The 25,011-nt window shown below is 43.4% G+C and overlaps 1 protein-coding gene across 1 annotated transcript in view; it reads left to right on the forward strand.

Annotated features, from left to right (window-relative positions):
- Positions 1-25,011, forward strand: part of PCSK2 (proprotein convertase subtilisin/kexin type 2) — a 208,000-nt gene that overhangs the window by 42,933 nt on the left and 140,056 nt on the right. Inside the window, exon 2 of the mRNA XM_066595463.1 lies at positions 20,261-20,365. Coding sequence (XP_066451560.1) covers positions 20,261-20,365 — 105 coding nt within the window. The remainder of the gene's footprint in view (positions 1-20,260; positions 20,366-25,011) is intronic.

Below are 25,011 nucleotides of genomic sequence, written 5' to 3' on the forward strand. Positions count from 1 at the left end.
GTGCCGTTGTCTCGCGCGGCTACCTTCATTCCGCGCTTCCTCACAAGACAATGTACGCACACGTCACTAGTGACGTATGCGTACATTGACCTGAAGGAAGCGGAAGGTAGGCAGTGTACGCTTTTTGACCGGATGGAAGAAAATCGGGTGCTGGAGGTCACGTGACCGAATTGACAAGCGGCTCCAGGAGAAGATTTGGGATAAGAAGAAGAGGTAAGCAGGCTGCCTGGGGAGCAATAGGTAAGTATAAAATTTTTTGTTTTTAATGACAGAACCCCTTTAAGGCTAAAATTAGTTATGTTGCTAAGGGGTTAAAATACACTTAAAGGGGTTGTCTCACGCCGAAACGGGTTTTTTTATTATTCAATAGGCCCCCCGTTCGGCGCGAGACAAACCCAATGCATGTGTTAAAAAAAAAAAAGTTTAGTACTTACCCGAATCCCCGCGCTGCGGCGACTTCTTCCTTACCTTACTAAGATGGCCGCCGGGATCTTCACCCACGATGCACCGCGGGTCTTCTCCCATGGTGCACCGTGGGCTCTGTGCGGTCCATTGCCGATTCCAGCCTCCTGATTGGCTGGAATCGGCACACGTGACGGGGCGGAGCTACGAGGACCAGCTCTCCGGCACGAGCGGCCCCATTCACCGCACAGAAGACCGCACAGCGCAAGCGCGTCTAAAATCGCCAGAAGATGGCGATTTTAGACGGATCCATGGAGACGGGGACGCCAGCCACGGAGCAGGTAAGTGAATAACTTCTGTATGGCTCATAATTAATGCACGATGTATATTACAAAGTGCATTAATATGGCCATACAGAAGTATATAACCCCACTTGATTTCATGAGACAACCCCTTTAAAGGGGTTGTCCAGGGTTAGAAAAAAATGGCTGCTTTCGTCAAAACACAGCGCCACCCTTGTCTACAGGGTTGTGTGGGGTATTGCATTTCAGCTCCATTGAAGTACATAGGAGCTAAGCTGCAATACCACACAAGCCACAGACAAGGGTGGCACTGTGTTTAGAAGAAAGCAGACATGTTTTTTAACCCTGGACCTCCCCTTTAAGATCACTGAGTTCTGTGTAAATTCTAAATCTACTATTAACCACTTAAGGACTATCCCTTTTTTTTCCCATTTTAGTTTTTTCCTCCGCCCTTTTAAAAAATCATGTCTTTTATTTATACATCTACGTCGCTGTATGCGGGATTGTTTCTTGCAGGACAAGTTGAATTTTTCAATGGTACTATTTAATGTACTATGGGGTGCACACTGCAACAAAAATGACCTGAAAACGTTATTCTATGGGTCAGTATGATTACCACGACACCAAATTTATAGAGTTTTGTTTTTTGCTGACATAGTAGTGTGACGTCTCATTTTGTGCTGCACATCCTCTAGTTTACGTTGGTACCATTCTAGAGTACATAGGAGCTTTTGATCGCTTTATACCACATTTTGTCTTGGAGACAGAGTGACCAAAAAAAGCACAATTCTGGCGTTCTTTTTTTTTTTGACGACGTTCACCATGGGGGGTTAAATGATGTGTTATCTTATTAGATCGTGATACCACATATGTATTTTTGTTTTATCATTTACATTATTGTATTACAAATCTGGCAAGAGGTTTTTTTTTACTTTTATTACCTTTTTTTAAATAATTACTAAGACTTTTTAAAACTTAATTTTAACTTTTTTTCCCCCCAGAGGCAACAAGAACTTGTGATTGTTTGATCGCTCCAGCAGTATGATGTTATACCATAGCCATTGCGTTACATCATACCACTTTCTAACAGTCATTCCATCAAGCCTTGTTAGGCATACTGCTAAGACAGCCATGGGGCCTTTTCAGAAGGCCCCCAGCTGCCATGACACCCGTGCAACCTTATTGCAGGGGGCTGTACGGGACCCCTGAACATTGGTCTGGGTATTTAAATGCTGCTTTCAGAATTGACAGCAGTATTTAAAGGGTTAACAGCTCTGATGAGCCAGGTGGCTTAGCGGAGCTGTTGCAGGCGGGTGCCGGCTGTAAAAAAACAACTGGCACCTGTGTTGTATGCAGGGAGATCGCTCAGCAATCTCCCTTCATGCACACCCCGAACGTGCACGATTTAATTTTACATCCTGTCTCGCTAAAGGTTTAAAAAAGTTACATTTTCGGGAAAGTTTTTCCAATTTTAATGTGACTGTTAGGGGGTTAAGTTACAATTCTGATAAGACCATTTAGGTGTTGGACTTCCTATTAGTCACTAAGGCTTCCAAGACATCATATTGACCCCCACCCCTTATAGAAATAACGCTCTAGTGGCACTCTGCAATCTGTCGCGGCTCCTTCTAGGACTGGGTTCTGGAAATGTGCATCACTGCTTTAGAATGATCTAATTCCCATTGTACATTATGCGGTTAAACATGACTGTATGAACCCATTATTATCTCTGGAGATTTATTAAAGCAGCAGCTCTGTCTTTTCTCTTTGTCAATGCATGGAACAAGGACTAAAACGTCTTGAGGATAGAAGAGGATAAAAAGGGATTGTGCGACTTAGATGCTAATCATATTGATGAAGTTGTCACAGACAGATTGCGGAGAGCAATGCTTTTAACATCACCAACAATTCGAAAGGGTTTGAAGATGTCATATTGAAACGAATGGATTATTTGATAACGGATGACAATGTGGAGGCAAATTCAGTGAACATGTGTAAGTCAACTGAAGCGGGACTCGAAAAAAAATGGGATGTTGCCGGAGTGATGAAGCACTAGATGTAATGTAGTACCGCGCAAAAATACTAGGCAGGTGCAGAGAAAATAATGCAAAGTTAGAATGTTTCCACAAATAGAAGGCTGGGTTCACACGGGGCGGAATTGCGCGGAAATTCAGCATGCATTCTTAAAGGGGTTGTCCCGCGAAAGCAAGTGGGGGTATACACTTCTGTATGGCCATATTAATGCACTTTGTAATGTACATCGTGCATTAAATATGAGCCATACAGAAGTTATTCACTTACCTGTTCCGTTGCTAGCATCCCCGTCGCCATGGTGCCGTCTAATTTCAGCGTCTAATCGCCCGATTAGACGCGCTTGCGCAGTCCGGTATTCTCCCTGGTGAATGGGGCCGCTCGTGCCGGAGAGCTGGTCCTCGTAGCTCCGCCCCATCACGTGTGCCGATTCCAGCCAATCAGGAGGCTGGAATCGGCAATGGACCGAACAGAGCCCACGGTGCACCATGGGAGAAGACCTGCGGTGCATCGTGGGTAAAGATCCCGGCGGCCATCTTAGTAAGGTAAGGAAGAAGTCGCCGCAGCGCGGGGATTCGGGTAAGTACTAAACGTTTTTTTTTTTAACACATCCATTGGGTTTGTCTTGCGCCTTTTCCTATTGAAAAAAAAACAAAAAACGTTTCGGCGCGGGACAACCCCTTTAAGCCTGAGACTAAGCAGGAAAGTGGGCGAGATTTGCAAAAATCTAATCCACACGCTGCGGACAAGCTGCGCGGAAACTGACATGCGCTGCGGAATTCAAATTCGAGACATGTCAATTGTATCATCATTTCCACTGTGGATTGCCTTCTCTCTATGGGGAGATATTCCTGCAGCGGAGTTCAGTCTCAGGGTTCAGTCACACAGGCGCATCGGCGCTCGTGTTACTGCAGGAAGGAGACGGCCGTACCTCAAGGTGGACGTCTCTCTGCTGCGCCCAGAGAAAGAACATGTGACCGGCTTCATTACCGGTCATGTGTTCTTTCTTCAGCGCTGCAGAGAGACGTCTGTCTTGAGGTATGGCCGTCTTCTTCCTGCAGTGAGCGCTCAGTCACACGGGTGCATCGGCGCCCATGTGACTGAGCCCTCACACCAATCCTTGTGTCTCTTCATGTAATCCCAGACAGACTGCGTGATGTTGAGATTAGAGCTCTGTGGGGTCGTATCATCACTTTCAGGACTTCCTGTTCTTCTTTTTGTGGAAGATAGTTCTTAATGACATTGGCTGGATGTTTGGGGTCATTGTCCTGCTGCAATATAATTTTGGAGCCAATCAGATGCCTCCCTGATGATACCGTATGATACTTCACCATGCTTCACAGCTGCCTGCGGACACTCATTATTGTACCGCTCTCCACCATGCTTCACTACTGCCTGCAGACACTTATTATTATTCTGCTCTCTACCATGCTTCACTCTTGCCTGCAGACACTCATTATTGTACCGGTCTCCACCATGCTTCACTGCTGCCTGCAGATACTAATTATTGTACCACTCTCTACCATGCTTCACTTCTGCCTGAAGGCACTTATTATTATTCTGCTCTCTACCATGCTTCACTCTTGCCTGCAGACACTCATTATTGTACCGGTCTCCACCATGCTTCACTGCTGCCTGCAGATACTCATTATTGTACCGCTCTCTAACATGGTTCACTGCTGCCTGCAGACACTCATTATTGTACCACTCTCCACTGTACTTCACTGCTGCCTGCAGACACCCATTATTGTACCGCTCTCCAAACCTTCACTGAACAAACTGTCTTCTGTTACAGCCAGATATTTCAAATTTATCAGTCCAGAGTACCTGCTAGTATATATTTCTGCACCCCAGTTCCTATGTTTTTGTGCTTAGTTGAGTCACTTGGCCTTATGTCTATGTCTAAGCTATGGCTTTTTGAGTGCAATTCTTCAATGAAAACCACTCCTGGCCAGTAGATGGGTGTACCTGGGTCCCACTGACTTCTGTCAGTTCTAAGCTTATAGCATTGCTGGAAATCTTCCAATTTTGACGGGAAGTAAGCCTGATGTGTCTTTCATCTGCTGCAATAAGTTTCTTTGGACGACCACTATGTGTTACCAGTTTCTTTGTGCTTCTTCAAAATAGCTTGAACAACGCATTTAATAAACAATACAAACCGAGGTAAATTACAGAAGAAAAATGATTTAAAAAAAAAATGTTATGAATACATCAGTCAAAAACTGCCTGACAGCCAGCGCATGGTTAACAGTACTGTAGCAGATGCAATCAGCTAGGGAATAACAATTGAAGCATCCTATTTACAGATTAATAAAAGCTCATATGCATATAAGAAACTGCAGTTATTTCGATAAGGGCTCATTCAGACAAATGTATTTGTGCCGCGCATTGCAATATGCAGAGAATAGAACCCACCAATATCAATGGGTTTGTTCTCATTTCATGCATGCTCAAAAAAATTGTACCTAGTTTTATTTTTCTGTGTATTTGCGCACAAATTCGGCGTCCGCGCGGAAAAACGTCCATTGTGGAGGAGAGCACGGGACGCTCAAGGTGGTTGTCACAAGTAGCTCTCCACATGGCCCAGCTCGGTTGCGCACAGTGCAAAAAGAACAGGCAGATGTAAATGATGGTGATTGTCACGTGACGCCAGTACCTCTTTTCAAGCAAACACTTGTTAAATAAAAGAGTTCACAGACAAAGAGATAGTTTTCAAACCAGAGGTATGTGGTTTTTCTTCACTCACATAGTCCAACTTTAATTTTCCAAGTATAAAACAAGTCAACAGTCTCAAACACAACACTTCTGGCAAGCTTCCTTCTGACTCAACTCTGTTACTCACACATGCGTTATTCTAGGAGGCACTTTTTTTCCCCTAATCTAGGTGTCCTGAGTCTAAGTTATCTGATAGACGATCCCCGGGGGTGCACTCCTGACATGGTGGGTTAACACACAACTCTTGCCTTTCCTTGCTTGCTAATTACTTCTCCGGACTTGTCATAGCAGGAACCGTAACCCTGAGCTTCATTCCCTGGAGGGGAAATATCCGACGGCAAATTAGATGGGCCCATGGCTCTGCACAGGCAGAAGTAAAAGCAAGCTTCAGCCTCCTGCTGATAAGTCCTCCTCCACCGACTACATCTCTATACACTCCTCATACTCCTCTAGACTCATCCTCCCAACTTGTCCTAAACTCCCACAATGCCACACACAGCAAATAAGTTAGGTAAGACAGATTTGCCACAACAAAACTTGTTAGCACTTACATAGAACACAGATCTACACACATACACGCAAGACAGTTTACACAAAACGGACATACACCTACTCTAAAGAGACCCCAACTCTGGGCCACTACACCAAAGTCCCCATAGAAGTCTATGTGAGGTGCAAGATGCAAAGGGATGCAGAAAACTGCAGACAAAAAAAAAACATCTGGAACTCATTAGGCTATATAGCCTTTTAAATCAGGGCGGAGGTGAGAGGGGAAGGTGTCGTTAATGTATATGAACAGGCCCTCCATGTGCAAAAAGTACAGTACGATGCAGGCAGATCAACCTTCTTCACTATGCAAATATGTTGAACTGAGGCAGGTATATTTGCGTGTGTGCTCATCTGAAGCCAACCTAAGATCTAATTAGTGATTTCAGCGCGTATTACACTTGTGATGCATGCGGTGAATGGAGTCAATACGAGTAAATGGACTTTCAATGATCCATCTACATTAGCATTAGAGATTAGCGAGTATACTCACTAAAGGCAATTACTCGAGTGAGCATTGCCTTTAGTGAGTACCTGCCCGCTCGAGGCGAAATGTTCGGGTGCTGGCGGCGGGCAGGGAGCTGCGGGGGAGAGCAGGGCCGAATGGAGGGGAGATCTCTCTCTCCCTCTCTCCCCCAGTAAATTAGGCCAGGCCAGAAGTTTGGTACAAATTTAACAAATATGTTCCTTATTGTGGAACATCATCAGAAGTCATAATACGGTCTTCAAACTGTTGTCTACACAGTGTACATTCCCTAGCCATCTGGCCACTAAATAAACCCAGAGTTTTCCTCTCCATCATGCAGACTTAGTGCCTCAATACTACATCACAAAAGTCCATATTTCATACCCAGACAGGGTTTCAGTCTAGGGGGCGTCCTTCCCTGTCAACTCGTGGTATTCACCCACAGAAGCTTGGTCTCCACTGGAGTCTCAGGGTCCTCTCACAAGGACTCAGCCAAACAGGAGATTTTCTCCTGTCTTGCCTCACCCACACAGGTGTTTCCTGATTCAAAATCAGAGCAGACCCTTTCCCTACCAGACATCCTCTCCGTAAACCTGCTCTCCAGCCCCTTAAAGGCCATTTGTAGTACTGCCTTACCACAATATACATATACTCTTTGTAAAAAGAAGAAATCAAGCACTTAGAACGAGTTGTTGTTTTGCTTGAAAATTCGGCATGCAGTTCCATCTCAGGCATATATGCAAATGATTATAGTTGCGATGTGATTAGATGAACGGTCTTGTCACCTGAGGCCCTAAAAGTGGTTCCCCCATGGTCTATAAAAAAAGCTCTTAGAGGCTCCTTGTGTGCAGTGCTTGTGTAGAGCTTGTTGTCCACTAGACTCCTCTATGATGCAGAGAAGAGATTTCACCCCGTTACCAGAGTCTGAGAGGGGCGCATTATTGGGATGTGAGAAGCTGGATGGTCGCATTGACGAATTGCCGCCACCAGGGCCGTTCTGACTGTTAGGAGGTGTAGGAAGACATGACGGCATCTGGATGCACTCGATAGACCACCAGTAGAGAGGATCATCTGATCATCAGACAAGCACGAGCAGTTCCAACTGTTTCATTGTCCGCCATCGAGAGACAGGTGGCACCATCATTACAGGTCTCTGTGTGTGGTGGAACCATTTCCAGGAGCTTGGCTGAGGGATATTTGGTCTTATGGCGCCTATTACATGTATTGACTTTGACACCCACCATCGCCTCCATTTGTAGTAGTGGCTGACTGAACTGGACGCTATGGAGTGGAACCGGGTTGTCTTCAGCGACAAATCCACACCACACACCATATATTACACAGGGTGTCTACACAGAAAGAGCTATCTAGGATACCTACCCAGGGGCAAATGGGATCTTTCCAGCATTGTACGGGGGTATCTGTGTGGAGCATATATATTTATATAAGTATATGTTAAGACTATGGTCGTTGTCTGCCCGTTTCCTGGCTAATGGAAGATGATAGCCAGCTTATTATGTACGTCAATTGATCATGCTTGACTAAAAATAAAGAATACATCTATGTTTATGTCCTTTTATCACTTTATGTATATTGCTAGGTATAGTGAGATGCATCCACATTAAATAAATGATGGTAATACTATTGAATACAATACTGAGCTAAGCGCTTCCATCTTACAGAGAAGACAATATTGCTATACTGTTATTTCATATTACTCCGTCTCACATTACCAATATGGCTAGACAATAATCATTAGAGCAATTGATCTCTCACAAGTGTGCAGCCCCATTGCTTGGCCGTTATATCTTTATATGTCTATTTTATGTATATTTGTTGAGAATCTAGAGGTTTCGTTTCAAGAAGAAAGAGGAATAGAGAAATGTGTTGTGTGCTGGGAATTGTTACATATTGGAGAATCCATAGGGAGGAGAATTAGCTGGCGGACATCTAGTTTTGGCTGCCATGCCACTAAGAGAACATTTAACCCTTTGCAATCCAATTATGGATTCAGTGTTTCCTAGGGGGCTTTCTCTTTCTGCCATTATACAATGGCGCCATCTGCTAGCTAGAGCCAGTACTGCAGTATGTGACATGCTGGAGAGGCCCCCGACAATAGAGCGGCCAGTAATCTACAGTAAGAATACACTGCCGGACGTCTTCTGACATCGGAGCTTTACAGCCTTCAATCAGAGTGTCTTTAGATGTCAGACAGTGGATTGGAAAGGGTTAGGGGCTTATTCACACAAGTAAATTTAATATCCGAGTTCCATCCGAGTTTGGAACTAATAGAACTCAGATAGAACTCGGCCTCATTGAAGACAATGGGGCTTACTAATGAAAACTTGGAGACATTTACAAAAGGCTGTACAACCCAATAGTGGTGTACAAAAGTTGCAAACTTTTGCGCAAAAACTTTTGTGATTTTTCTTCTTTCTGCACTGGCCCAGCCACTTTTTCAAGCCCATCCAGGACTGACAGATTTATGCATAATTTATATACCATGCATTGGGGAAAATCATGCTAATCCCAACACAGAAAATGCCAGGCTTAGTAAATTTCCCACACTGTCTGTAAGTTAGACAGTCTTAAAAAGCACCAGATTCATCATAGTGGCTCTGCTAAATGATAAATCTGTCAACGTTTAGGACTGTCCAGTCTAAGAGGGACATTTAAAAAGGATTTGTACCAGAAAATTGGTGTAGAAAAATCAGAGAATTTGGCGCAAGGGGAGGTTGCGCAAAAAATGTTGCGACTTTTTAGCCATCTGCGCTGCTCTCGCTGGTTTCAGGGACTGGGGTTAGGGCTTGTCGGGAAATCACCTATTTCAACCGATGCATTGGAATCCCATGCTTCAGTTAGTCACGATTTTCGGACGGCGTTTGACCGTGGCAAAATTGCCCCAATAAAACGCTCGTGTGCAACAAGCCTAAGTGTGTAAGAATACAATTGTATCCTGTTGCGTTGCTCAGCAGTATCCCGCTGTAACCGCTGCCGCTGTGACTGCTGCTGGGGGGATTAGCCACTGAAGTCCAGCAGAAGAGATGGGAAATATGGATTAGCTACTGCTGGAGATGAGCAATCATATTCCATGTCGTAAAATGATATTTTTTCGTATTATCACCAGTCACTCTAAATCAGTGACAGCCAAAACATAAACCCGTCCGAAACCAGCTGATACCCTCTAGAAGCGACACATCGGTACTTTGACGATTTGATCCTTAGTTTTTTTTTCTTTAATTTGCAACATAATTAGAACTGAGTTACAAATACAGAAATTGCATATGCAACGGTGGAGATAATTACAGAGAAGAAGGGGGCGGGATATTGATTAATCCATTGTAAATTAGTGCAGTAAACACAGATGTGTAATATTTCAGATATCTACTGGAGGATGCGATTATACAGAACACTTGTGTCTGCGTCATCCAATTGCGAGCGTTTAAATTAATGATCATTCATGACATTGAGCTCCAGTCAGACTGCAAATATCTATTTATTGGCTTGGAAGATCTTCTGCAATTTCACGGACCAAACATTTGGTGGAGAAAAGGAAAACTGACCATTTTGTTTCTCATTCGGGAGCTTTCAGACGGGACGTAATGCACCGCAAGTCGCGGTAAATTCCATGCCATGTCTCCAGGTGACATGCTCTATTTTGGAGCGCATTTACGTACCAAATGCACCATAGGATTCAAAATTGCACAAATGTGCACCCGATACCTGTGCAGTTACGCAATTTTGCAGGGGAAATAAACACACCTGGAACTAATTAAGGCTGCACAGCCTTTTAAATCATGGCCTGTGTGTACGATGTCCGAGTCTGAGGCATGCTCTTGTGAAGGGCAGCACGAGGATGTTCTCCAGATGGTTGTAATGGATGGCTCTATGATCTCCCCCTGGAAATGGCAACAAGGGCCTAGCTCGATCGTGCGCAGGTGCAAAAACAGAGCAGTCAAAATGTAAATTATGGTCATCAATCTCAATGGTGTTGTCACGTGACGCCAGTACCTCTTTTCCAATAGATAGTTACTCGTCGGCAATCCAACCTTGATGTTCCAAGAACACAGCAAGATGACAGTTCAGACACAACACTTCTATCAGGCTTCCTTCTGAGTCGTCTCCGTTACAAACACTCATATGCACTTCTATGAGGCACTTTTCCTTCCCATTCCTAGGTGTCTTTAGTCCAAGTTAGCTGATTATACAGTCCCCGGGGTACTCTCCTGGCGCAGCGTTCTCCTCAACACTCGTCACTCTTTAGCTTGGTATTCAGCTAAACTTCTCAGCTGGCACTACTACAAACTATTGCCTCAAGTTGTAGTCCTGCTTTCAGTATGTCTCATGCAGTGGGAGACAGGCCCACGGCTCTGTGGGAGCAGAAGCATAAGTCAGCTTCAGCCTCACGCTGACACGTCCTCCTCCACCGACTACATCTCAACTCTCTCTCTCCCTCTCCCTAACTTCGCCTCCTCCTAACTCCTCCCTCCTTGCGAGACTAATCACAACTCACAGGTTACGGGGGGAAGGGGGCGACAGCACACAAGAAAGTTTATTAGCAGATACATAAGACATATATGCACAAAACTGTTAATGTAAGACAGACATACACCTACCCTAAAGACACCCTGACTCCAGGCCACTACATGTGTGTCCTGCGCCGATGGGAACAGCTTCCGGGAAAAATACAGCAAAAAGTACATCCATACATCTTCACTGTGCAAAAAGTTGCGCTATCACGAATGTTTTTGCACTTATGCTTGTCTGAAGGAGCCCTCAGGGTGGTTTCACACTGGCGATAGGGATTGGCATCTTTTTTCCTGCGATTTTTGAGTGTCAGCGCTGCTCTTTCTCTCAAAGGAATCGCTGTCGTTTGCGATTTTCTCGACCGATTTTGCCTCGATTTTTTTAACATGAAGGTCAACAGGACTTTATAATGTGAAAACCGCATCGCACAAAAATCACACGTTCATGTGTTGAGATGCAATAAAAAGTAGGCTCCATAGGGAAACATGGGAGATGAAAAATAGCAAAACACAGAAAGATAGGAGAGGCTGCGATTTTGATGCAGAATTGCCAGCAATTTCAAAATATTTTCAAAACTGCGCCCAAATCCACTTGTCAGCAGTACGGATTTCGGGGCTGAATATTCTGCGGGATGGAATACTTTGCAACGCTGTTAAGGAATTTTCCATACTGTGTGAAAAATCGATTTAAAAAAAAAAAAAGAATTGTGTTACTCAACATATGGTTTCCATTATTTGTGTCTGTGAGGGAATGTTTTTAAGTATGTATCATGAAAACTTGGATCCCTACACTAAATTGGCATGGACAGATTTGTATATTTAGGGTGATTTACAGCAAGAGCTTCATGTGGCGCAGAGTGTTAAGGCAGCAAAAATGCAGTCCTAAGCTCTCGCTCATGACCTGAAGGTTGTGGTTTCAATGGTTTAGGTAGCGGGCACAAGATTGAGTCAGCCTTCCATTCTTCCAAGGTTGGTAAAATGAGTACCCAGCTTGCTGAGGGGTAAAAGATGACTGAGGAAGGCAATGGCAAACCACCCTGCAAAAAACAGTCTGCCAAGAAAACGTTGCACTGTGACATCAACCGAGGAGTCAGTCATGACTCGGTGCTTGCACCAGGGGACTTTACCTTTACTTACAGCATCATAATGTACTCCTTCCATGGTTTCAGATAACTCTTGTAAGATACCTTTAAGGTATTTGCTAATAAACTCTAAGGTTATCTGCTATTCACAGTAGAGGAGATCTCCTTATGATCAGTTGGGGTCCAGCCATGGGGACCCCAACCAATCACCACTGATCTCAAGAAAAGGGGCCTGATGGGGCCTATTTAAGAGGGGATAGTTGAACCCAAGTGCGAATATTTAATTGCATGAGCGAATAGTTGTACAAAGATTTAGTCACAGGTAGGAAGCCCCACCCTTGAATGTTTGCAAAAACTCTAGGTGTTCCTTAGGCGCCCTAGATAGAAAAATACAGGTGTGTCACAGAAGGGGTTGAGCAAAGGACTACAGTAAAGCAATAGCAGTAGTGTGAGACAGCAGAGGAAGTGGTGGAGGCCATGTCCCAATGTTGGGCAGTGGCTAGGTAATCTGCCAGCCCTAATGTTCAGAGACCAAACAGTGGAATGCTTGGCGCTGCAAAAGAGCTACTACATAAGCTGTTACAGACACGTTGCTAAGATGTAGGGTGTAATGGACTGTGGGAGTGATGGAGGGACTGTAGTTTGACCAACCGAGACGACACCGGAAAGATGAACCATCCAGAGGACAGCGAAAGGGCTGAACTGCCAGAAAGAGTAAAGGATCAGGACACTGAGGGGTTTGAGAGCATTGGATAGTAAGTAGGCCGGCCTCAGGCAAAATTAAGTAGAGTAATACATCTGGGTTCCTACATTGTGATTTAAAGTACAGGTTTTAGACTTGCTTTATTGCTACAATGCTATATGTAAAGGCATAATGAGTCACTGTAAACCTACACAGTAAGTTGTGGAGATGAAGCCCTACGGGGTGTAAAAAGGTCTAGGCGATAAGTAGCAGTATCACTAATGGCCAACATCCAGTTCATTGTAGTTAGTTGAATTCTTGGGCCCTGTCCAAAGCAACTGTTCTGTTATAATCCAATTTTTTGTACCCACCTATGGAGTGAAAACTCAACATTCATTTGTTTTATAAAAAAGCACTGCCTCCGTTTGTTACCGCCACACCATAACACCACCAACATGCTTACCCACATGAATGAAGCAGAGAATGTGTATGTGTACCACCACTCCATTCATTTCAATGGCAGCACCAGAGATTGCCGAGAGCTCATAGTCAGCAAATTAGTTTCCATAGAAGCACTGTTCCTCTGCTGTGAACAGTGGCTATAGTCCTCAATACTCATGAGCAACCAGCTGGGCTTTTCCCCCATTGACAGCTTTCTTCATATACTAGTAATTATAATACCAGTGTTTTTGGTGGTGCAATGTACCACACAGCTCTGCTACATGCATGTCACACACACACACCCCTGCTACATGTACAACACATACAGCTTAGCTACATACATTCATCCCATACAACAGGGGTCACAAGCAACACAGCACTGGGGACCTGTGATGACATCACCATCATACTCTGCCCCTGATCACATGATGGTGACATTATCATGGGTCCTTCATCCCGAGTCAGTTACATGCTCTGTCCCTGATCACATGACAGTGATATTATCACAGGTCCTTCATCCCGAGTGAGTGAGTTACAAACTCCAATCCTGATCACATGACGGTGACGTCATCACAGGTCCTTCATCCATGAGCAGATTACGGACAGACTACATCTCCTACAAATCCCCTGCTGCCTCAGTTGCTATGGAATACTAACGAACACCTAGCCGGACAGCAGATGTTTACTTACAGAACCTGTGATGATGTCACCGCCATGTGATTAATAACTGTAACTCACTCACGGACGGACAGTTGCATTGAGTGGACTAGCAGTGCTCAGTCACACTGTGGCACAAAAACAAGGACAGATGGCCTTGTTTCTAAATATTCAGGATTTTTTACTCTGAGGCTACTTCAAGACATGGAGACAGGTATGTTGTTGTCTGGAATCCAAGAGGTAAGTCTTTGGGAAGAGAGGCCTATGGCAAGAGAGATCAATCCTCATTACACTGATCTCGTATTAAACTAGTGATTTTGTATATTCACACCCTAGAAGAATGAGTATACAGCATTACAGATAAAATTTTAAAAAAAGAGCAAAAATCTGAGTGACCAACACATGGGTGCAGAAAGAAACATGATAGGTACTTTCAGTCTACTTAGTTTTATCGGATGGGCAGTGTATATCACCTTATCTCATTGTGTAAAATCAGGCACAATACTAGGAAGAATATTTAGCACTTTGGTCCTTGCTACTAAACTCTTAGGTTGTCTAGATAAAGAAAAATCAATAAACAGAGTACAAAAAGATCAGGCGCTCGAGTGCTGCTATAATGGTACAGAGAATCAGAGCCGGCTCTTATCAGCTAATGAGCAAGAGGAGCCCCAGTAATCTTAATAAAATTTATATATCATTTTACACGTGTAAGAACAACACATTTTAAGGAAACCCGAGCTCTTTCATCAGGTTTTACATCTTTCAATTACAGATGCTCGTAATTTTCCAGCCAAGCCAGACCCCTAGGTGAAGAGAAGACATCTCCTTCTATCGTGTCTGCCTCCACCATATCTTAGCATACAAACTAATAATTAGAGGCGGTTATAGAGAGCTTCAGTAGTTTGATGCCTGTTACCAAAACCATGTTAAAGGGGTTGTCCCGCGCCAAACCCGATGCAGGGGTTTAAAAAAAAAACCGCATAGTACTTACCCGAATCCCCGCGCTCCGGTGACTTCTTACTTACCTTGCGAAGATGGCCGCCGGGATCTTCACCCACGGTGGACCGCAGGTCTTCTCCCATGGTGCACCGTGGGCTCTGTGCGTTCCATTGCCGATTCCAGCCTCCTGATCGGCACACGTGACGGGGCGGAGCTACGAGGAGCAGCTCTCCAGCACGAGCGTCCCCATTCAGAAGGGAGAAGACCGGACTGCGCAATTAGACGGCACCATGGAGACGAGGACTCTAGCAACGGAACAGGTAAGTGAATAACTTCTGTATGGCTCATATTTAATGCACAATGTACATTACAAAGTGCATTAATATGGCCATACAGAAGTGTATACCCCCACTTGCTTTCGCGGGACAACCCCTTTAATATTAATTGACAACCTATAAGAGTTGTCAGTCGGAAAATCTTTTTAACCCTCCTACAGATTCCCCTGTTTATTTTACAGGAAAAGGACGTTCAAGTTTTCTATCAACAGAGCTTGTTCTGCTTCAAATGACTGCAGCTCTTTAAAATGAGACCATCATTTTGTCCATAGCAGTGTCAGAACCAGAGTTACAGCCATGTGAAGTGGGGTTGGCAGTACTGAATTTACAGCTATCACGTTAATCTGTGTGCAGAGCAGTGGGGCGGGAGCTCAGTTCCTGCTCCTGCCTCTCCCATCCTCCCTTCCCTGCAGATGAGGACACCGTATATCGGCTCGGCGTGAAAACCGAGCCGATATACAGTCGTCTCAATCCACCCTAAAGGCTGAAATTAGTTAGGGGTTAAAAATGGACTTCGGGCGACTGAGTTCTGCGCCAGATATATTTACATGCTTCATAAATCCAAAACCTATAATAAAAAGAAGTGACATTTCCGGGAAGGTTTTTCCAGTTTTAATGTGATTGTTAGAAGCCTAATGTATGATAGTCTTTCTGAGAGTCTGACATTATCAGCAATGAGATTCTGCATGTATGTCCCGCAAGGTTGCACAGAGATAGTCATCACTTAGGCCAGATTCCCACAGGCGTATTTGCGTGTGCACTTTCACGTGCAAAATTTATGCGCGCAATACGCAGATAACAGAAGCTATTGATTTCAGTGGGTTCATTCATGTCCTGCCCATTTGTGTCATGCAAAAAAACCTGCAACATGTTTTCCATTCCTGCACATTTGCGCACCAAAAAGTCCCCATAGTAGCCAATACGCTAGGAGATGCGTGATAAGCTTTGTAATTCCTCTGGAAAAAGAACGAATATGTGTTGCGGGCATAAAAAGTACATTAAAATGCGCTGATACAACACAAAAAAGCATTGTTCGTTCCGCAAAAACTTATTCAGCCTGCTTTCCCTTTTTTTTAACCCCTTCGAGAAATAGGGGAAAAAAATGAAATTCTGCCATAGTCCGGTGCGTCTTGTTTCTACGGCGCACAAACTGCTGCAAAAATGACCTGATAACTTTATTCTAAGGGTCAGTACGATTACTACTAGAGATGAGCGAGTATACTCCCTAAGGCACATTACTCGAGCGAGTAGTGCCTTAGCCGAGTATCTGCCCGCTCGTCTCTAAAGATTTGCGTGCCGGCAGGGGGCGGGGAGCGGCGGGGGAGAGAGGGAGAGAGAGAGATCTCCCCTCCGTTCCTCCCCGCTCTCCCTCGCCGCTCCCTGCCCCCGCCGGCCCCCAAATCTTTAGAGACGAGCGGGGAGATACTCGGCTAAGGCACTACTCGCTCGAGTAATGTGCCTTAGGGAGTATACTCGCTCATCTCTAATTACTACCATACCAAACTTATCCGCCCATGTTGCTGCCCAATAAGATGGCCGCACTGCATGTGGACAACTCTCTGCGTGACCCGCTCCATTGCCGGCCATGTGTTATTTCTGCCAGCGATGTGGAGAGTCATCTGCACCTGCAGTGCAGCGGTCAGAATCGTGCAAGAACACGGGCGGATCATCGCCCGTGTGACTGAGCCCTTATATAGTTTTTTTTTTGCTGTACTACTTTTTTTTTTTTTTTTTAAAGATATTACATTTTTTTTAGTTATTTTCTGCCGCCATCTTCTGCGTGCAATAGCTTCTTTATTTTCCGTCAACATAGAGGTGCGAGGGCTCATTTTTTTGTTGTCCTGTATTTTCCGTTGCTACCAATTTGGAATACATATGACTTTTTGATGGCTTTGTATTGCATTTTTTTTGGAGACACAGTGACCAAAAAAGCGCATTTCTGGCGTTCCTTATTTATTTTTTTCTGATGACATTCGTGCGGGGTAAATAATGCATTACTTTGATAGATCGGACTTTTACAGACGCAGCAATACCCAATATGGATTTTTGTTGTATTATTTAGATTCTTCTATTATAAATATGGCAAAAGGGTTTTTTAAAAATCTTTATAACTTTTTTACTAATTAGTAAAACTTTATTGATCTTATTTTTACTTTTTTTTAGTCCCCGGAGGGGACAACGACTTGTGATACTTTGATCACTCTTACAGTATGATGTAATGCAATAGCATTACATCATACTGCTATCAGGCAGGCAGTCGATCAAGCCACCCCACGGCATGGGTTGATAGGCATTCTGCCATGACAGCCTTGGGGCCTTTCAGACACCTGCACAGCTCCCTGCCATCTCATCGCGGGGGGCCGTATAGGACCCCCAAACATCGTTCGGGGGATTTAAATTCTGACAACAACATTTAAAGGGCTACCAGCTCTGATCAGCTACGCGGCTTATTGGAGCTGTTGGAGCCAGGTGTCAGCTGTAAGAAACAGCCATTATAGTCATTGGGTGATGTAACTGAACGGAAAGATTTCTGTTTGATTCTATTGTTGTTGCCCATTTAACAGATCCATTTTTACATGAGCATGTGCTGATGGGAAGAAAGACAAAAGAAGGCAAAAGTGATCTGTTAAAAATGGGTGTAAACAGAATGAAACAGAAACAAATTGATAGAAACTGTCCATTTTTTTTACATATCCTGGATCCGTGAAAATAATGGAAACTGTAGTCTCCTTTTGGTTGTTTTAATTCCGTTTTTCCATCAGTTTCTCCTTTTTTTTCAATGGATCTGTTAAATACGGAAACCAAATTGCTGATGTGAGATTGAACCCACATGACTGTTTGGGATCTACCATACACCCCGACTGACCAAAGGATTGGCTTTCCTTCTATGCTGCCTGTAAAAAGATGTTCCGTAACCTTTTCATTAGTCCTTGCTGTGACCCTAAGCTTCGGTGCTTTATTAGAACGCAGCTACTGCTCCCCGTGGGGCCGGCAGAAGCTTTTTACACTCTATATTCACAACCAAGGAAGACAGGAAGATTAATGTCAGTAAAGACGAGTTAACATTTTGAAGGTCACCAGCTCAGTAAACCTTGGTGAGCTCTTTATAGGGGCCACTTTTTGGTCTGTGTACTTTATGGGAATTCAGGTCATTTTTTTACATTTCTATAAAGTTTTATGTAATATGGTTTGGGTGAAGAGTAGTAATTAGCAATTAGTGGAATAATCGGTTCATGTCAATACCAGGCTGATTTCACAAAACTAATTGTAAATCGGGAAAGTCAATTCCGACTCCCGTTAGAGTCAATAGGGGTAAAAATAGGGTTGACTTATTTGCCCTTCCGAAGGTCCACAATGGAGCCAAAGCCCCCAAAATTGCATGGGAATACAGCCACACATTTGAGGAACACTGTGCTCATCCCAAAAATTGGTGAAAATAATGTAAGGTGGTGTAGGGGGTCAATCGTAGTACATGGGTGTCACTGAAATAAAAGAAGGTCCACAAAGGGTCTCCTCGATCAGAAATTGGTGGTGGAGATGCAAGCTCAACTTCTGCTCTCCGTTTCCCACTCCAGGCTCTGAAGCCTGCAGCCTGATTGTCAATTGCGGAGGAGAGGCCTGAAGTTGGCGTGCTACTGCCCCTACACAAAACTGCCTCTCTGTGCTCAGACGCTACTGCATGAACAGGGAGATGTGGGAGGAGGCAGCAAAGAGGGAGCAGGGTGAGGCTAACTTTTTGCCCTCTGGCCTAAGGGGGCTTTTCAAGGCAGCGGGTGGTGGGAGTTCATGTGACTGTTCATACATGTTGTGTTGAGGTTGTTTACATTCTTGACGCATTTAAAACACTTACCGCAGATCATACAGATGACGGCTCTTCTGTCATCAAATGCAGTTTCGAAGAATGCCCAGGCTGCACAAGTCCTGCAAGCAGACCTAGCCGGTAACGGGACAGCCCTTATGTTTGTGGGACTCTTCTCCCTGTCTTAGCATGGTGCTGCCCCACAACATCTGCCTTTTCCTCCCCCTCCTGAGAGCCACTATCATGACTCTCCCTGCCTCTCCATGTTGGATTGAATACTTCATCGTCTTCCACCTCCTCTTCCTCATGCTTCTCCTCCTTAGTAGACTCTGTAGTATGTCACAGTGAGCACTGGGAGATCGCAACTCTGTATCTACAACCCCCTGAGCACATATTGCCAGTGGAGGGCTGACCGTGCGCACTGACCCACCTTCATCTTCCTCTTCAAAGGAAATAAATTATTGGGCATTAGTGCATCCAAAGTCTTGACCAGCAGCAAGCGTTCAAAAACTGCATATGTATTTATGTGTGTACTAGAGATGAGCGAGTATACTCGCTAAGGCTAACTACTCGAGCAAGTAGTGCCTTAGTCGAGTATCTCCCCGCTCATCTCTAAAGATTTGGCTGCCGGCGGCGGGTGTGGAGCGGCGGGGAAGAGCGGGGAGGAACAGAGGGGAGATCTCTCTCTCCCTCTCTCCCCCCTGCTGACTGCCGCAACTCACCTGTCACCCGCGCCGGCAGGCGAATCTTTAGAGACGAGCGGGCAGGTACTTGAATAAGGCAATACTCGCTCGAGTAGTTAGCCTTAGCGAGTATGCTCAATGAAAATTGCGCGAGAATTGCGCAATGAAATGTAGGGAAAATAACATACCAGGGACTAATTAAGGCTGTACAGACTTTTAAATCACAGTGCGGGTGTGTCCCGTGCCGATGTAAATGGTCCCCGGTAGCGCAGAAAGTACAGTAAAATGCAAAGATACACTTACAGTAGCGCATCCTTCACTGTGCAAAAAGTCGCTATCCTGTGCGTTTTTACACCCGTGTGAAGCCGCCCTTACTCCAGTTAACACACTCCATCTCCTTTCTCCATGGATCAATGGTTTCAATGTCTTACACTGATGAATGTTAATAAGCTGCAAACAGTTTTATACAAGTTGGAATGAACGGTTTTGTACTTGTGTCAAATGTTTAATAACTGATCAAAACACAGAAAATCGGTATTTTGGTGACAGAAGCTCTTTCTGCAAGTAGATGGCAACCCTTGTGTAATACATCATGCTATCAACACTTTTTGTGCAGTTGTTATAAAACATTGTTTTTTATTACTTTTCTTTCAGCTCCCCTTCGCTGACACATTATATCATTTCTATGACAGTGGAGCTGCAAAGACCAGAAGAAAACGGAATATCAAAAGCATAAATCACTTAGAAATGCATCCCAAGGTGAGTTCTCAGGGCTGGGCTTTGTTCTTTGTCATTTCACTCAACTGAGTTATGACAACTTGAAAAAAAAAACATCTCACTGAAGTTGAGGATAAAAGTTTATGAGACAAAATGTTCTAAGGACTATTTTATCTTCAGCTTCTAAAATTCTCCTTTTGGTCCTCAAGTTATTTTTTTGTGATTGAAAAGCCCTGTATGTTACTGAAATAACATCAATCCCTAACTTTTACCTATCTATTATCTACCTATAGATCTCATATCTATCTATCTATCTATCTATCTATCTATCACATATCTATCTATCTATCTATCACATATCTATCATCTATCTATCTATCACATATGTATCTATCTATCTATCTATCTATCTCATATCTATCTATCTATCTATCTATCTATCTATCTATCTATCTATCTATCTATCTATCTCATATCTATCTATCTATCTATCTATCTATTTATCTCCTATCTATCTATCACATATCTATCTATCTCATATCTATCTTTCTATCTATCTCATATCTATCTCGTATCTATCTATCTATTTATCTCCTATCTATCTATCTATCTATCTATCTATCTATCTATCTATCTATCACACATCTATCTATCTATCTATCTATCTATCTATCTATCACATATCTATCTATCTATCACATATCTATCTATCTATCTATCTATCTATCTCATATCTATCTACACTACCGTTCAAAAGTTTGGGGTCACCCAAACAATTTTGTGTTTTCCATGAAAAGTCACACTTATTCACCACCATGCGTTGTGAAATGAATAGAAAATAGAGTCAAGACATTGACAAGGTTAGAAATAATGATTTGTATTTGAAATAACATTGTTTTTACATCAAACTTTGCTTTCGTCAAAGAATCCTCCTTTTGCAGCAATTACAGCATTGCACACCTTTGACATTCTAGCTGTTAATTTGTTGAGGTAAGCTTGTGAAATTGCACCCCACGCTTCTAGAAGCATCTCCCACAAGTTGGATTGGTTGGATGGGCACTTCTGGCGTACCATACGGTCAAGCTGCTCCCACAACAGCTCAATGGGGTTCAGATCTGGTGACTGCGCTGGCCACTCCATTAGCGATAGAATACCAGCTGCCTGCTTCTGCTGTAAATAGTTCTTGCACAATTTGGAGGTGTGTTTAGGGTCATTGTCCTGTTGTAGGATGAAATGGGTTCCAATCAAGCGCTGTCCACTGGGTATGGCATGGCGTTGCAAAATGGAGTGATAGCCTTCCTTATTCAGAATCCCTTTTACCCTGTACAAATCTCCCACCTTACCAGCACCAAAGCAACCCCAGACCATCACATTACCTCCACCATGCTTAACAGATGGCGTCAGGCATTCTTCCAGCATCTTTTCATTCGTTCTGCGTCTCACAAACGTTCTTCTTTGTGATCCAAACACCTCAAACTTGGATTCATCCGTCCACAACACTTTTTTCCAGTCTTCCTCTGTCCAATGTCTGTGTTCTTTTGCCCATCTTAATCTTTTTCTTTTATTGGCCAGTCTCAGATATGGCTTTTTCTTTGCCACTCTGCCCTGAAGCCCAAAATCCCGCAGCCGCCTCTTCACTGTAGATGTTGACACTGGTGTTTTGCGGGTACTATTTAATGAAGATGCCAGTTGGGTACCTGTGAGGCGTCTGTTTCTCAAACTGGAGACTCTAATGTGCTTATCTTCTTGCTTAGTTGTGCAACGCGGCCTCCCACTTCTTTTTCTACTCTGGTTAGAGCCTGTTTGTGCTGTCCTCTGAAGGGAGCAGTACACACCGTTGTAGGAAATCTTCAATTTCTTAGCAATTTCTCGCATGGAAAAGCCTTCATTTCTAAGAACAAGAATAGACTGTCGAGTTTCAGATGAAAGTTCTCTTTTTCTGGCCATTTTGAGCGTTTAATTGACCCCACAAATGTGATGCTCCAGAAACTCAATCTGCTCACAGGAAGGTCCGTTTTGTAGCTTCTGTAACGAGCTAGACTGTTTTCAGATGTGTGAACATGATTGCACAAGGGTTTTCTAATCATCAATTAGCCTTCTGAGCCAATGAGCAAACACATTGTACCATTAGAACACTGGAGTGATAGTTGCTGGAAATGGGCCTCTATTCACCTTTGTAGATTTTGCACAAAAAACCAGGCATTTGCAGCTAGAATAGTCATTTACCACATTAGCAATGTATAGAGTGCATGTGTTTAAAGTTAGGACTTGTTTAAAGTTATCTTCACTGAAAAGTACAGTGCTTTTCCTTCAAAAATAAGGACATTTCAATGTGACCCCAAACTTTTGAACGGTAGTGTATCTCATATCTATCTCGTATCTATCTATCTATTTATCTCCTATCTATCTATCTATCTATCTATCTATCTATCTATCTCCTATCTAGCTATCTATCTCCTATCTCCTATCTAGCTATCTATCTCCTATCTATCTATCTCCTATCTATCTATCTATCTATCTATCTATCTATCTATCTATCTATCTATCTATCTATCTATCCATCCATCTATCTATTTATCTATCTATCTAGCTATCTATCTCATATCTATCTATCTATCTCATATCTATCTAGCTATCTATCAATCTATCACATATCTATCTATCTCCTATCTATCTGTCTATCTATCTATCTATCTATTGTTATCGGAACCCCAATTGGTCCCAGTGATTTCACTGCATGTTCCAAATTGGTTATTGAGAAGGCGTGCACTCAGACAGCTGACACAAGGCAGATTGTGTATCAAACGCAGCGTACTTCTGGTTTATTAATAGCAGCATGGTACATATATACTCTAAATGATGTAGCTATAGAGGTACATATCCCTTAAAGGAGATGTCCCGAGGCAGCAAGTGGGTCTATACACTTCTGTATGGCCATAATAATGCACTTTGTAATGTACATTGTGCATTAATTATGAGCCATACAGAAGTTATAAAAAGTTTTATACTTACCTGCTCCGTTGCTAGCGTCCTCGTCTCCATGGAGCCGACTAATTTTTGGCCTCCGATGGCCAAATTAGCCGCGCTTGCGCAGTCCGGGTCTTCTGCAGTCTTCTATGGGGCTCCGTGTAGCTCCGTGTAGCTCCGCCCCGTCACGTGCCGATTCCAGCCAATCAGGAGGCTGGAATCGGCAGTGGACCGCACAGAAGAGCTGCGGTCCACGGAGGAAGAGGCCATCTTCAGCGGTGAGTAGAGAAGTCACCGGAGCGCGGGGATTAAGGTAAGCGCTCCGGTGAGCTTTCTTTACCTCCCTGCATCGGGGTTGTCTCGCGCCGAACGGGGGGGGGGGTTGAAAAAAAAAAAAACCCGTTTCGGCGCGGGACAACCCCTTTAAGTCATAAGAACTCAGGATAGGCTCTAGTTTCTAATGATTAACATATGTTAACACCTTAAGGTATGTGTTACTACTTAAACTCGATATTTCCAAGAAACAAAGAGAAACAAAACTTAACGGAGCATAAACGTATTAATATCACTGCTTGGCTTAAGGAATACAAAGGAGGGGGGGGGGAGTTATCAGAATGTAGGTCTCTCTCCTGAGAAAGGCCTATAGGAGGTAAGAAGCAAAATCAAATACATTCTAGTATATAATATTGAACAAGTTAACCATTTCACAGCTGCTATTCTGTCTATGGTGTTTACTGAGACATAAAAAAATGGCAGGTTTAAAATGATAGAAGACAAAAAAACACAGGACACTCACCTACTCCAGCAGTTCCCTGTTGCAGGTAATTCTAAAAGGTTCAACCATTTTTTTTTGTGCTAATTTTTTACATACAGTATGGTGGATTAAATTAAACTTCTATTAAGGGACCACTCATAGATATCAAGATTATAGAAGATCAAGTTGAAATGGAAAATCTAGCACCTTATTGTTCCAAAAAAGAGAAGCCCAGCGGTAGGGGGGCCTGCAGTTATGCAGCTATCAGGCATTTGTTGTCTATATTTTATGAGTATGCCATATTTTATTCAACTAGGATTGTGTCGGTAACCCCCTGCAATACTGTGAGTATATATGTGTATTAATAAATATAGTACCTGTAGTACCATTTAAAAGCATATAGATGAATATGTATATATATATATATATATATATATATATATATATATATATATATATATATATATATATATGCATCTACATGCTTTTAAATGGTACTACAGGAACTGTAACAAAATCTATCTATATATTACAACGTATTTGCACAGGGAACTAGGTTGATTTGCGCATGTCTGTGCATAGTATTGTACCTTCTTGTGCATGCAAGGCCTGTCCATATTGCTGCATTTTTACAGCGCTTTTCACACAGGTTTTCTGGGTCTTACCCAGTAGACTCGGTTCAGATCCTTCCTGCTACTCTCCAGAGCTCCGGCGTGGTTTTCACAGTCCGTGGCTCAGGCAATCAATACAGCTCCCTAAGAACCAATCACAGCCATCGCTTTGTGGAGGTGGGATTTATGACTCTTGTAACCAAGAAGTGACTCTGTGTTTTGTTGGCGTTTCTACTGCTCAGAATATGTAGTAAAAACGCCAATAACAACAAAGATCTGAGCGCTCGTGGGAGTGACAATAAGGATTGGAAGTGCCGGGGTTTAATGCACAGATTGGGTAGAACTGCTGTCATCAA

This window comes from Eleutherodactylus coqui, chromosome 3 (assembly GCF_035609145.1).
Source record: "Eleutherodactylus coqui strain aEleCoq1 chromosome 3, aEleCoq1.hap1, whole genome shotgun sequence".
Taxonomy (NCBI): Eukaryota; Metazoa; Chordata; class Amphibia; order Anura; family Eleutherodactylidae; genus Eleutherodactylus; species Eleutherodactylus coqui.